The 15,030-nt window shown below is 35.9% G+C and overlaps 1 protein-coding gene across 1 annotated transcript; it reads left to right on the top strand.

Annotated features, from left to right (window-relative positions):
* Positions 1-12,834: 12,834 nt before the first annotated feature.
* On the top strand, positions 12,835-13,387 carry LOC125363139 (ubiquitin-conjugating enzyme E2 E3-like). The gene has a single exon (XM_048362162.1). The coding sequence runs from the start codon at positions 12,895-12,897 to the stop codon at positions 13,174-13,176; it is 282 nt and encodes a 93-aa protein (XP_048218119.1). The 5' UTR covers positions 12,835-12,894; the 3' UTR covers positions 13,177-13,387.
* Positions 13,388-15,030: the final 1,643 nt, after the last annotated feature.

Raw genomic sequence — 15,030 nt, 5'->3', positions numbered from 1 at the left:
AATCATATTAATTAGGACATTATTTGATTTGACCTTCAAAATTAGGTCCTGAATGATTTCTCACTGCCTGTAAAGTTCCCATCCTAGCTCCATTGTACTACTTCCTGCATTAGTTTCCTAATTGGTTTTCCGAGGAAAATGGCCCACAGAAGTTATGTGTGAACTGGCTCTTGGTTTCTTTTCCTTTATATTTTAAAAAGGAAAGTGGCCTGGACTACAAAGGGGAACTAATGAGAAGTGGTTGAGGGAAAAATCAGTAGGGGAAGAAGAGAACATAGGAAAAATAACAACGTGATGAAACCCACTAAAAAATTTATTAAGAGAGGTGAGAACAGGTCCTGTGTGTAATCCTAGCTACTCAGGAGGCTGAGATCTGAGGATTGTATTTCTTTCCTTCAGGTATTTTTATAGTTGTTTATAAAGGTGATGGACAGTGATGTTACAGTTACATAAGTCAGATAAAAAGCACATTACTTTTAGAACAATATCTTCCTTTCTCTCATGCTCTCTCCTATGCTCATGCCCTGAGTTCAAGCCCCATGATGGACCAAAAATAAACAAATAAATAAAAATCCTCTTCTAGTACACTTGTGCATTCTGTTCCGTTTTCTTGCAATGCTAGTTCCTAAACTGTTAATTGTTCCTGTTTTCCTTACCATCAAAATTTTTCTCAAAGTGCGCTTAATCAGAGAACTCTTCTGTGACCTGTGCATAAAATAGCTACTAACATTTGTCAAGTCAAATTTGTGTACCTTGGTTCCACTTTTTCATTATTGACCGAGTGGCATTAATTTATTTCTTTCTCCACTAAAATAAATGTTGCATGAGAAGGGATTTTAAGAACTGTGTTGTTGACTGATCTATCTCCATCAAATGAATCCTACCAAATGTTGATATATAAATACTGACTGCTATTATCAATCATTTCATTTCTTGATCATTTTGGTACAACTTTTTTGTTGAGCTGAACTGTATGAAATTACAGATATTTACATTTTTTTCACCTACAAAACATGGCAATTTCACATGACTAAATTCTGCATTTTATTGTACTTTATATGCCATTAACTGAAGTAAGTCAGTCCCAAAGTAACATAGGCTCCATGGTTTCTTTCAGTTGTAGTAATTAGTATATGTCTAGGATAGTTCTAGCAGAGAATCACAATAGCTCAATAACTACGTACATATGACCATATAAGATGATGCTAAACGAAATGAACTCCAAGATATGGAAATAATAAAAAATTAAAATGTTTTGTAATATGGTAAATATAATTGCAAGAATTTATTTTTCTTTACCATTATGTTTCTGACACTTATTCATATTGGCTGTGCTGTTAATATTTTTAACATTACATAACATACTTTGTTTTGAATGTCAGCATATAGTAATTTGTCTTGAGACCAGAAACATTGAATTGTTTTCTGATTTTGCTCCTTGAAATGATGTTACTATTAAATTTTCATCTATAACTTTGATATGCATGTGAATGAGTTTCTGCTTCATCCATGTATAGTTAATGGGCTTTAAGGATTATATATTCATCCTTACAAGGCAATTACAATTTATTTATGAAAGTGTTAGTTGTGTTGACATTCACTTTAATGGCCATTTGATAACCTTCTTGTTATATATGTCTTCTTGCTAATACTTAGTATAATCCTGCTTTTAGTTTTTTTCTATTCTGGAGGGCATCATATTCTATTTATAGCTTTTATGTTCCTTTTCCTACTTGTTAACAAATTTATGCATCATTTCAATACAGGTATACTAAATCTATAAAGTACTTAAAGTTATGCCTTTGGACATTCTGGGGGGGTAGTCTTTATATTTTATTTTTTCTTATTTGTTTGAAACAGTTTTTATGCTTTAAATGTTAATATGCTTAGGTAAAAGTTTACTGCTAATGTCTTCTCTTCTGTGCTTTCATTTCTTTTTAATGATGAGGATCATGCTTTGAACCCAGCTTGGGCAGAAAATATCTATGAGATTCTTCTTTCCAATTAACCCCCAAGAATCCAGAAGTGGAGCTGTGACTCATATAGTAGAGTGCCAGTCTTGAGCACAAAGTTAAAGGACAGTGCCTGAGTTTAACTCACAGTACTCACATACGTGCACACACACACACACATACACACACACACACACACACACACACACACAAATTGTGCTTGTCTTTTTCCCATCAAAGACATGGTAATTCTAAAAAACAAAGGATATAATTTTCCCAAAGAGGAAACATAGTTCTCAGTGGGAAAATTATTGACCTTGTGAAAATTTACAAGCCTTTCCTTTCCAATGGGTTATATATCTAGTGTATATTGTGTTAGGGAACTGTTGAGGTACCTACCATTTTGGAGCAAAAACCTAATTGTCATACTTCACCATGCCCACTGCAAAGACAGAGATATAATGCATAGTAAGTCTTATCAAACTTGAGAGAGTATTTGATAGCAACTGTGGCAAGCTACTCTGGCCCATTTTCCAGATCAATCATGAACTCCCCATTTTGTGTGAGATGAACAAGACCGCTACAATGAAAGTTCTGCTGTGATTAGGAGACTGTATATGTCTATGTGGACTCCATTAAACTATTTATGAAAATGATAGCATAGACCCCTATGAATTTCAGACAAAGATTATATACTTCTTTACAGACATATGTATTATATTCCCCATTGTAAAGAAACTCTCATTTGTTCCTGAGTCATGAAAGAGAGCACAGTAGGTGCTTATAGTGCCTGCCGGTACTTTTTTTTTTTTTTAAGTTTTTATTATAAAACTGATGTACAGAGAGGTTACAGTTTCATACGTTAGGCATTGGATACATTTCTTGTACTGTTTGTTACCTTGTCCCTCATACCCCCCTCCCCCCTCCCCCTTTCCCCCCCTGCGGTGTTCAGTTCACTTACACCAAAGTTTTGCAAGTATTGCTTTTGTTGTTGTTTCTCTTATTTTACCCTTTGTCTCTCAATTTTGGTATTCCCTTTGAATTTCCTAATTCTAATACCAGTACACACTGTTTCCCATACACTCAGATAAGATTACAGAGATAGTGTAGATACAATCACAAGAAGGTGATACACAAACATCATCAATAGTAGAAACTACAGATACACATGGGATGGTACTTTTTTTTTATTGTCAAAGTGAAGTACAGAGGGGTTATAGTTTCATATGTAAGGCAGTGAGTAAATTTCTTGTTCAACTTGTTACCTCCTCCCTCATTTTTTTTTTTTTTTTGCCAGTCCTGGGCTTTGGACTCAGGGCCTGAGCACTGTCCCTGGCTTCTTCCCGCTCAAGGCTAGCACTCTGCCACTTGAGCCACAGCGCCGCTTCTGGCCGTTTTCTGTATATGTGGTGCTGGGGAATCGAACCTAGGGCCTCATGTATCCGAGGCAGGCACTCTTGCCACTAGGCTATATCCCCAGCCCTCCTCCCTCATTTTTCCTCCACCTCCTCCCTCCCTCTTTCCCTCTCCCCCTGATGAGTTGTGTGGTTGATTTATACCAAATGGTTTTGTAGTCATTTGTCTTTTTATCCTTTGTGTCTTGATTTTGATATTCCCTTTCCCTTCCTTTGTTCTAATACATATATATATATACATATATGTATATATACACACACATATTATATTATATATATTATATTATATATATTATATATTATATATACATATATTATATATTATATTATATTATATATAATATATATAATATATAAATAATATAATAATAATGTAATAATATAATATAATATAATAATATAATAATAAATAATATAATATATATAATATATTATATTATATATTATATTATATATATTATATTATATATATTATATATACATATATTATATATATGTATATATATATATACAGTATCCAGGGACTCAGATGAGATACAGTGATAGTGGGGGTACACCACAGGAAGAGGATACAAGAGAAACAAACAAACAAAAAGCTACGTTTTCACATCTGCTGGTACTTCTTGTATTCTGGTTTTCTTGAAATTTATATTATTTAATTTTGTAAAAGAAAAAAAAACCTCAGGGGCTGGGAATATGGCCTCACATACATGAAGCTCTGAGTTTGATTCCTCAGCACCACATATATAGAGAAGCCAGAAGTGGCACTGTGGCTCAAGTGGTAGAGTGCTAGTCTTGAGCAAAAAGAAGCCAGGACAGCATTTAGGCCCTGAGTCCAAGCCCCAGGACTGGCAAATATATATATATATATATATATATATATATATATATATATATATATATATATACACACACATATATATGTATATATATATCAGTGGAGGTGCATAATACCACTGTTTCAAAGTGGATAATATGAAGGAAATTGGACTTAAAATACATAAACATAATGCTTTAGTAACAGCTTACATTTCTAGTGTAGAGTGTAATTGTACTTGCTTGTGTCAGCTGTCTATTGATTCATACTAGAGCTTTAGGAGGAATACTTCAGTTAGAGGCAAATGTGTGAACTTTTCATGTTGATATCTATTGGTACTGTCAAGTTTCATGTGGCTGCTGCATTTTGGATTTTGGATTTTCTCACATTTTTAGCAAGAGTGAAGGGAAATGCCAGAGGCCCATGGCTGTAATCCTAGCTATTCAAGAGGCTGAGATCTGAGGACTGTGGTGTGAAGCCAGCTGAAGCAGGAATGTCCATAAGACTCCTATCTTCACTTAACTACCAAAAAGTCAGAAATGGACTTGTGACTCAAGTGGTAGAGAGCTAATCTCAATCACAAAAGCTCAGAGAATGGGCTTGGCTCTGAGTTAAAAATTCCAGGATCCACACAAAGAGGAAAATAGTAAAAGAGAAGAGTTTAGGGAAAATCCTCCAGACAGCGAGAGATTTTGGAGAAACTTTGCCTTATCAGCTACTGTTGTGGGAAAGAGGGTTTGCTTGAATATGTATTTATAGTAATTCATTGGTGCTGGTAACAGGCTGGCTGGTTAGAGATTGGGAATTAATGAGACTGGAACATTAACAGTACCTCCTGTGGATTTCTTTAAAACTAGTTTAATTTCTTAAGTGATAGAATTCACCAGGGAGAAAATCTGGGCACAATGCTTTGTGTTTGGAAGCTTATTAATTACTGATTCTTGTGTGTGTGTGTGTGTGTGTGTGTGTGTGTGTGTGTGTGTGTGTGTGTATGTGTGTGTGTGTAGCAGTTCTGGAGCTTCACCTCAAAGCCTGGGTTTGGGTCCTGTTCTTGAGTGTTTTTGCTCAAGTGTAGTGCTCTACCACAGCCCCACTTGTAGATTTTTGAGGTTAATTGAAGATAACTGCTCAGGTTGGCTTTGGATTACTATCCTCTGATCTCAGCCACCTGCAAAGCTAAGATTATAGGCATGAGCCACTAATGCCTAGTTTGATTCAATTTTTAAATATATGAAATTTTGTTTGGTTACTCTCTGTCTTCTTCTGTGAGTTCTGCCAGATTGTCAAATAATTGGCTTATTTCTTTTATGTTATGAAATTTGTTGGCACAAGGCTTTTCATATTTTTATTAGCATTTTAATATACATAGTGTCTTTAGTAATGTCCACTTTCATTTTTGATATTTGGAAAATTTTGAGCACTCTTTTTATTTCAGTCTGGTTAGAAAACAATTGGTTTGATCTTTAGCAAGAAATCTCATTGTTTTTCCTTTACTGATTCTTTTTAAAGTCACTGATTTCTTCTGTAATTTGAATTATTTTTATTGACTTTGGAATTAATTTCTTTATCTAGTTTCCAAAGGTGGAAGTTCAGATGATTGATTTTAGTTCTTTCTTTTTAATAATCTATACATTAGCTGGCCTATGTTTTCTGTAAACTCTATTTTAACTACACTCCTCAGGGCTGAATAGGCTGTATTTGCATTTCTGTTCTCCGCAAACTAATTTTAGAATTTTCTTTAGATCTTTTGTTATTCAGAAGTGTGTTGTTTAATCTAGTTCCATCTCCGGAATGCTGTTATCTTTGTATTACTGATTTCTAAATCCACTGTAGTCTGAAAATAGATATTGTATGATTTGTATCCTTGTAAATTTCTGAGATTGTGTTTGTTGACTCAGAGTTGGGTGTACAGAGTTTGGGTACACATTCCATGTGATCTTCATAAGGATGTGTATGTATATTTTTGTTCTATACAATTTTTCTATGATGACAATTATATCCAATTGATTAATGGTGATTTTGAGTTCAATTCTTCCCTTAACTGTCTGGTGGATCTTTTGTTTCTGATAGAGAAGTTTTGAAATTTACAATTATAGTAGTAAATCTATACATTTCTCCCTGCAAGTCCATTAGTTTTGCTACTTAGTTTGGTGCTCTGTCATTTGAGGCATATAAATTAATGGCTGTTAAATCATTTTGGAAAATTGGTTCCTTTTTTGTTATATAATGTTTTACTTTGTTACTAAAATCTTGCTTTGCTCTTGATGTTGATTTTGTTCCAACTCAATGAAGTTATTCCCCCAGACTTCTGATTACTACTAAGCGGAGTGTATTTTCTTCATTCATTTATTTTTAATTTATGTAGTTCCTTATCTTTTTACTGGATTCTTGTAGATGACATAAAATTAGTGTTTGTGTGGGGGGGGGGCCATTGGTACCAGTGCTTGGTCTCAGGTAATTATTAAGGTCTTGCTTAGAGATGGAGAAACTTGTATTGAACTGCCTGAAGAGCAGGTTAAATTGATCACATGCTCTCCAGAATTTAAATACTTCTTAAGTTACTCATTACATGTACTGAAAGTAAGTGGTCATTGTTAGTACTGATGTAAAGACAAGTGAAGAACTTATAGAAAGTACTAATAAGATGATGGTGGAGGAAAACTACTTGCCATAGCAAATGTTAATTCTGAATTAAACTTCCCTGTTCTGCAGTGCTGGAGGAATTACAATACCCAACTTCAAGCTGTATTATAAAGCTATAGTAATAAAAACAGCTTGGTATTGGCACCGGAACAGGCCTGAAGACCAATGGAACAGAATTGAAGACCCAGAAATGAACCCAAAGAACTATGCCTACTTAATCTTTGATAAAGGAGCTAAAACAAAAGTTTGGAAGAAAGATAGCCTCTTTAACAAATGGTGCTGGCAAAACTGGCTCAACACATGCAACAAACTAAAACTAGATCCTTATATATCGCCCTGCAACAAAATCAATTCCAAATGGATTAAAGACCTCGAAATCCAAACAGACACCCTGAAAACACTACACGAAGGAGTAGGAGAAACATTTGGGCTCCTTGGCGCAGGACGGAACTTCCTTAACAAAGACCCAGAATGGCTACAAATCAAAGAAAGGTTGGACAAATGGGAATGCATCAAACTGCAGAGCTTCTGCAAGGCAAAGAACATAGCTCGCAAGATAAACAGAAAGCCCACAGACTGGGAGAAGATCTTTACCGGCCATTCAATGGACAAAGGCCTCATCTCTAAAATATATGCAGAACTAAAAAAATTATCTTCTTCCAAAACAAAACCGCTAAGAACCAATAGCCCCCTCATCAAGTGGGCTAAAGACTTGCAAAGAGACTTCCCTGATGAGGAAATGAGAATGGCCAAGAGACATATGAAAAAGTGCTCTACATCACTGGCCATAAAAGAAATGCAAATCAAAACAACATTGAGATTCCATCTCACCCCAGTAAGAATGTCATATATCAAGAAAACTAACAATAACAATTGTTGGAGAGGATGTGGCCAAAAGGGAACCCTACTTCATTGTTGGTGGGAACGTAAACTGGTTCAGCCACTCTGGCAAGCAGTATGGAGATTCCTCAGAAGGCTCAATATAGAACTCCCCTATGACCCAGCAATCCCACTTTTGGGTATTTATCCAAAAAACTACAAACAAAATCACAGTAAAGCCACCATCACAACAATGTTTATCGCAGCACAATTTGTCATAGGGAGAATCTGGAACCAACCCACATGCCCCTCAGTAGACGAATGGATCAGGAAAATGTGGTACATATACACAATGGAATTTTATGCCTCTATCAGAAAGAATGACATTGTCCCATTTGTAAGGAAATGGAAGGACTGGGAAAAAATTATACTAAGTGAAGTGAGCCAGACCCAAAGAAACATGGACTCTATGGTCTCCCTGATTGGGAATAATTAGCACAGGTTTAGGCATGTCATAGCAGAGCATCACAAGAGCCCAATAGCTATACCCCTATGAACACATAATATGAGGCTAAGTGAAATGAACTCCATGTTATGGGAACAATTGTTATTTCACAGTTGTAACTACTTTCAACGTCCCATGTGTATCTATAGCTTCAATTATTGATGATGTTCTTGTATCACCTTCCAGTGGTTGTACCTACACTATCTCTGTAATCTTATCTGAGTATATTGGAAACCATGTATACTGGTATTAGAAGTTGGAAATTGAAAGGGAATACCAAAATTGAGAGACACAGGGTAAAAAAAGAGAAACAACTACAAAAGCAATACTTGCAAAACTGTTTGGTGAAAGTGAACTGAACACCTCAGGGGGGGAAAGGGAAAGGGGTGGAGGGAGGGGGTATGAGGGACAAGGTAACAAACAGTACAAGAAATGTATCCAAAGCCTAACGTATGAAACTGTAACCTCTCTGTAAATCAGTTTGATTAAAAATTTGAAAAACAAAAAACAAAACAAAACAGAAAACTTCCCTGTTCTGGAGATAGATGCTTGTAAAGACATGCATCCATTGGGATCACATGAATGCCAGATTTCTATGGTTTTAAAGACAGGATAATTGTCTTGCTTTAGGCAATGTTTTTGGTCACAAATAAAAATCTTTTGTGATCTGACACAGTGAAAATTCAAGTCTGCAAGCAAAATAGTCTGCACACACTGCTTGTATATAGATATGTGAACAATCAGAAGTCATGGATGACCCAGATCCTCTTTAAAGATGCATTTATGAATTTTATGGCAGCAAAATGGAGGAGCACTGGTTCAGAGATTCACATGCATTTCAAAATACTTCTTATTGTAATGCTCCATAGTAGCTCCTTTTATACATAATCTCCATTATTTTCTTCTTCCAAAAATCATTTTTTTAAATAAAGCACTAGCTCAAAAAGATACAGTAGATCTTGTAGACTACAGCCTTGAGGACCTTGACAGAGGCTACTGAAGCAACTGAGGCAGACACTGAGAAGACAGTTGTGCTGTTCTGGAAGGAATACAGGAGATTTTTGTTTGTCTTTTTCTGTTGGTCCTGGGGTTTGAACTCTGGGCTTGGGCATTGTCCCTTAGCTCTCTCTCAAGGCTAGCCCTCTATCACTTTCGGCCATAGCATTACTTCCTAAGAATTTCACAGACTTTCTTGCCTGGGCTGGCTTTGAACTGATGTCCTTAGATCTCAACTTTCTGAGTAGGTAGGATGACAGATGTGAGCTGCCAGTACCCAGAAAAGTACAGCATTTATAACTGAACCACATACTTGTTTGATCTTGGGATGATGTCACTAAGAAGTATATAGATGGCATCTAGGATAAAAACCTAAAGAGGGTGGGTAATAGCTTCAACGTATTTATTCAAGACTCATGTAAAACCTGTAATTGGGATGTGAATGACACTGGCACTGAGGATATCTAGAGATGGCTTCTCAGGATATTACTAATGAGGAGGTGATGGAAGTGCACCAGGACTGTGTAGCTGAAAAGAGACGAAAGAAAAGGAAATTGCAGGCAAAGAAAGAAGAATTAAAGAAAACATACAGTGGAGTGTGTAGCAGACATTTTAAACCTTGGTAAGCTACTTAAAATTTTAGAAACACTGGAAGGTTTTCATTCAAATAAAACTTTTAAAAGGAAATTAACCAAGCAAGACATATTCCCGAAAGGAATCACACCATCAGAGGGGTGCTTCAGAAGGGATTGCCAGATAAGGCATTTTTGTCAAAGCAGATGACAACCCTATGCATGCTATTGACCTTGAAGACCTGCCAGTGCTCCAGTATTTGGTGGTTAAAATGGTGATTTGATGATATTGGTCTCAGTAGTTCAAGGCTATTGTGTATCTGTGTAGTCATTACTTTTGAAACAAAGAAGTTTAAAATGTAAAAGCAAAATAAAAAACCAAAACTAAACCAACCCAAAACTTAGAAAATTTAAAGCTTATAGAACCTAACACAATAAAATAATATTTTATTTATTTCTACCACATATTTGTATTTTGGTTTTTTTTTTGTTTTGTTTTTATTTTGTTTTTTTTTTTTTTGGCCAGTCCTGGGCCTTGGACTCAGGGCCTAAGCACTGTCCCTGGCTTCTTCCCGCTCAAGGCTAGCACTCTGCCACTTGAGCCACAGCGCCGCTTCTGGCCGTTTTCTGTATATGTGGTACTGGGGAATCGAACCTAGGGCCTCGTGTATCCGAGGCAGGCACTCTTGCCACTAGGCTATATCCCCAGCCCACGTTTGTATTTTAAATTAAATATTAGCACAAAGGAATACTATATTGAAATACTAGTTTACAAGATGAAAAGTTACTGGAGGAAGAAAAGTACTTTTATAGATTTAGTGTAGCCTAAGTGTACATTGTTTACAAGTGAACACATTTCCTCTTTACTCATTCACTGACTCAACCAGAGCAACTTCTAGTTCAGTGAGTGTCATTCATAAAGAGTTCCCTGGGTAGGAACATTGGATTTTATCATTTACTTCATATTTCAATTTATCTTTTCTATGTTCAGATATGTTAAGTGTATAGATACTTACCATTGTGTTATGAATGCACATAGCTTTGAATCCAGTAACGAAGCTTGCAGGTTGGTGGCTGAAAAACAAGAGACTATACCTTACTGCCTGAGTGCAGTAGTTATACAGTTTGAAGCATTGAAGGTCAGTATCTGATCATTAGAGTGGATATGTTAAGCTTAGTATTAAATATCACATATTTCTGATGATTTAGTAGATAGTAGTATGTATCATTTTTAGAGTAGAGGTGGATAATATGATAATTTGTCAGTGTTTCTTTGCATTTCTATCACTATAGTCAGAGTACTACAATATTGCACGTAATTTAGGTTTATCAAAGCTTGGAAATTTTCTAACTTTGGTAGCTTGAAGCATTTACTGTTATACAGTTATCAACTTATGTCTAGTAATAATTTTTACAGTATCTGCTTTTCTTATATAAAGTTTAGCTAGACAAGTTTAACTTTTTTTCATTTACAATTTTATTGCATATTTTGTAAGAATCTATAATATAAAATTTGGATAATCTTGTCTGGTTTTTGATTGTGGGTATAATCAGTGAAGGGCTCTCCTTCCAGTAAATACATTACTATAAGCAAAAGTAAATTATTTTTAGTAAACAAAAAGAGTTTTCCTTGTGAGAGTCTAATGTAATTAGGTAGACCCTTTACTAGAATGTGAAGTTCCCAGAGATGTTCCCTTGATGGCCTTGAAGGTGAACCATTGAGGATGGATGTCATGAATTCTAAAGCTGCAAGAAAATGAATTAATTCCTCTAGTAATAATACTAATTTAGAAGAGGAAACAAAGGCTCAGTTGAGACCTTGGCCCCAGCTGACACCTGGATTTCAGTTTTCAGAGACTCAACCAAAAATCCCAGCTGAGCCATGTCTGAGCTTCTGACATTCAGAAATTGTGAGGTAGTGATTTGCATGTCTTTAGCTTCTACATGTGTTATAATATGTTATGTAGCAATCAAAATCCACAACAACTTTAAGAAAGTTATTTATAAAGTGTCATGTATACTTTTAACCTTATGTTGTCAATCTCATTATCACCATGAGAAAATAATGATTTTAATGTATTTATTGATTCTTCTCTTATATATGTATATACTTAAAAATACATGTTATTTTGTAGGTATTTTTATTTTTTAAGTTTTATAGGTGTGTATATATATACACATATATATCCTTTTTATGTTTTATAGGTAGATGTCTCTTTGTTTTATAAATTTTCACATCATATAAAACTCTTAACAAATATTAACTCTTAAGTAAGCCAAGCTCAAAGAGACAAATGGTGCACATTTTCTCTCATATGTGTGTGGAATCTAGATCTAAAATCCAATTAGTCTAAGTCAGGAAGTGGCTAAAAGAGGTAGAGCACTAACCTGTGTGAAAGAGCTCAGGAACAGCAGATTGGAGAAAATTATATTAAGTGAAGTGAGCCAGACATAAACAGGTTGCACGGTTTTCCTCATTTGTTGTAATTAGAATATTTCTATAAATCTACAAGCAAAGACATTGGATGGTAAATGACAAAAAATTACACTTGATAGAGTATACAGAACTCCAGACATTCACACAGTGAAACCAAAGGAGACGATTTCAAAGGCTCAAGAGCTACGTGCATATGTCATTTAAAAGGAAGCTTATAGAAATCAACTCCAAGAAACTGAAATACAAGGTTTTCTTTTTGTTACTTTTTCTCCTTTGTTGTTGTTTTTCTTTTCTGTACCTTTTGTCTTGTATGTAAGTTTATCTATTTGGGTGAGGGTAAAGGAGAAGCACAGAAATATGGGAAAAAGGATGAACAAATGCAGCAATGATATATGATGTTTGGGAAGAGAAAATCTAGGAGACAATGAGGGAAGAGATAACACTGATAAAAAAGAAATGTACTCATTACCTACCTTATGTAACTGTAATACCTCTGTACATTACCTTTACAATAACAATAACAAATTTAAAATACAACTAGGCATGGTAACATATTCAGGGTTCAATGTGTTTACACACAAACTGACTAAAGGAGGGAATATTTAGGAGAGGAATTCAAAGGTGTAACCTCCTTGAATAACTAAAATACTACCTTTTCAAAATCAATATCAGACAGCGTAGCGCGAGTGGCCGGGCTGGCGGCAGAGAAGTTTTTCAAGCGAGGATCACTTCACCAAAATGTCCAGGGATAGGCAAAGGTCCGATGATGAGAGCCCTAGTACCCACAGTGGCAGTTCAGATGCGGACCAGCGAGACCCAGCCACTCCAGAGCCTGAAGAACAGGAAGAAAGAAAACCTTCTGCCACCCAGCAGAAGAAAAACACCAAACTCTCTAGCAAAACCACTGCTAAGTTATCCATTAGTGCTAAAAGAATTCAGAAGGAGCTAGCCGAAATAACCCTTGATCCTCCTCCTAACTGCAGTGCTGGGCCTAAAGGAGATAACATTTATGAATGGTGATCAACTATACTTGGTCCACCAGGCTCTGTGTATGAAGGTGGTGTGTTTTTTCTAAATATCGCGTTTTCATCACATTATCCATTTAAGCCACCAAAGGTTACTTTCCGCACCAGAATCTACCACTGTAACATCAACAGTCAGGGAGTCATCTGCCTGGACATCCTTAAAGACAATTGGAATCCTGCTTTGACTATTTCAAACGTTTTGCTATTTGTTCTCTTTTGACAAATTGCAACCCTGCGGATCGATCCCTCTGGTTGGAAGCATAGCCACTCAGTATTTGACCAACAGAGCAGAACATGACAGGATACCCAGACAGTGGACCAAGAGATATGCAATGAAATTCACTAATTTGTATGCAGTGTGAAGGAGCAGAAGGCATCTTCTCACTGTGCTGTAAATCTTTATAGCCTTTACAATATGGACTTCTGTTTATATGTTATACTGATTCTACTCTGCTTTCACCCTTTGGAGACTGGGAGACTCCCTAAAAAGGTAAATGCTATCAAGAGTAGAACTTTGTAGCTGTAGATTAGTTATGTTTAAAATGCCTACTTGCAAGTCTTGCTTCTTTGGGGTATCAAAATGTATTTTGTGATGTACTAAGGATACTGGTCCTGAAGTCAACCAAATATTATAGTGCATTTTAGCCTAATTCATTATCTGTATGAAGTTATAAAAGTAGATGTAGATGACTAGGAATTATGTCATTTGTATTAAGCCCAGATCTATTTCTCGAGTATGTGGTTCATGCTGTTGTGAAAATGTTTTACCTTCTACCTTTGTCAGTTTGTAATGAGAGGATTTCCTTTTTACCCTTTGTAGCTCAGAGAGCACTGGTATATCATCTCAAACACAATAAACATGCTCCTGAAGAAAAAAAACACAAAACACCAAACCAATACCAGGAAATGGGAAAATCTTTTGGGGAGAGATAGAGAGGTATACAGAAATGGAGGGGAAAGGGTGAGTAAAAGCAATAATTGTACTCAACATCACTGTATATAAAATGAACTATATAACTTGGGTAGGGATGGGAGGGGAAATGAAGGAAGGATTGACATTGTCCAAGAAGCATTGTATCTGACTTACAGAATTGTAACCTCTTTGTACAACTCCTTACTAATAACAATAAAACTATGTTCATATCTCATTTTAATTGTATATTGCCTCTAGCTCCCAGTCGTAAAAACAATACTGCAGGAAACGTTGCTTTAGAATTTGTGGGCAATTTCTCTAAGGTGTATTTTCTGTAAGAAAATTATCTGTTCTTAGATTTGTTTCTTTAATCTCACTGGGTATTGGGCGGATGTTCTCGAGACTTGCTAGTACCATCTGTACTATGACTGAAGAGGTGCTGACTTTTTGCTGCTTTCAAAATCTTGTGTTCAATTTTTGATCATATGAAAATTGAAAGTAACCTTTTTCTTTCTTTTTTTTTTGGCCAGTCCTGGGGCTTGGACTCAGGGCCTGAGCACTGTCCCTGGCTTCTTTTTGCTCAAAGCTAGCACTCTGCCACCTGAGCCACAGTGCCACTTCTGGCCGTTTTCTGTATATGTAGTGCTGGGGAATCAAACCCAGGGCCTCATGTATAAGAGGCAAGCACTCTTGCCACTAGGCCATATCCCCAGCCCTGAAAGTAACCTTTTTGGGGGTTTTGTTTGGAATCCTTTGTATTTCCCCAATCTGGCTGTCTTTATCTTTCCTAAGATTTGGAAAAATTTTAATTGCTATTTCTTAAATAGGCTTTATGTACCTTTGCTTTCCATATTTTCATGTTCTCTACAAAACTTTATGCAGTCCATTTTTCCTAATCTTCAGTAATCTGTTGTGTGAAATTTGATCTCCCTGTTT

Source organism: Perognathus longimembris, chromosome 14, assembly GCF_023159225.1.
Source record: "Perognathus longimembris pacificus isolate PPM17 chromosome 14, ASM2315922v1, whole genome shotgun sequence".
Taxonomy (NCBI): Eukaryota; Metazoa; Chordata; class Mammalia; order Rodentia; family Heteromyidae; genus Perognathus; species Perognathus longimembris.
This window is presented reverse-complemented; position numbering and strand designations above follow the sequence as displayed.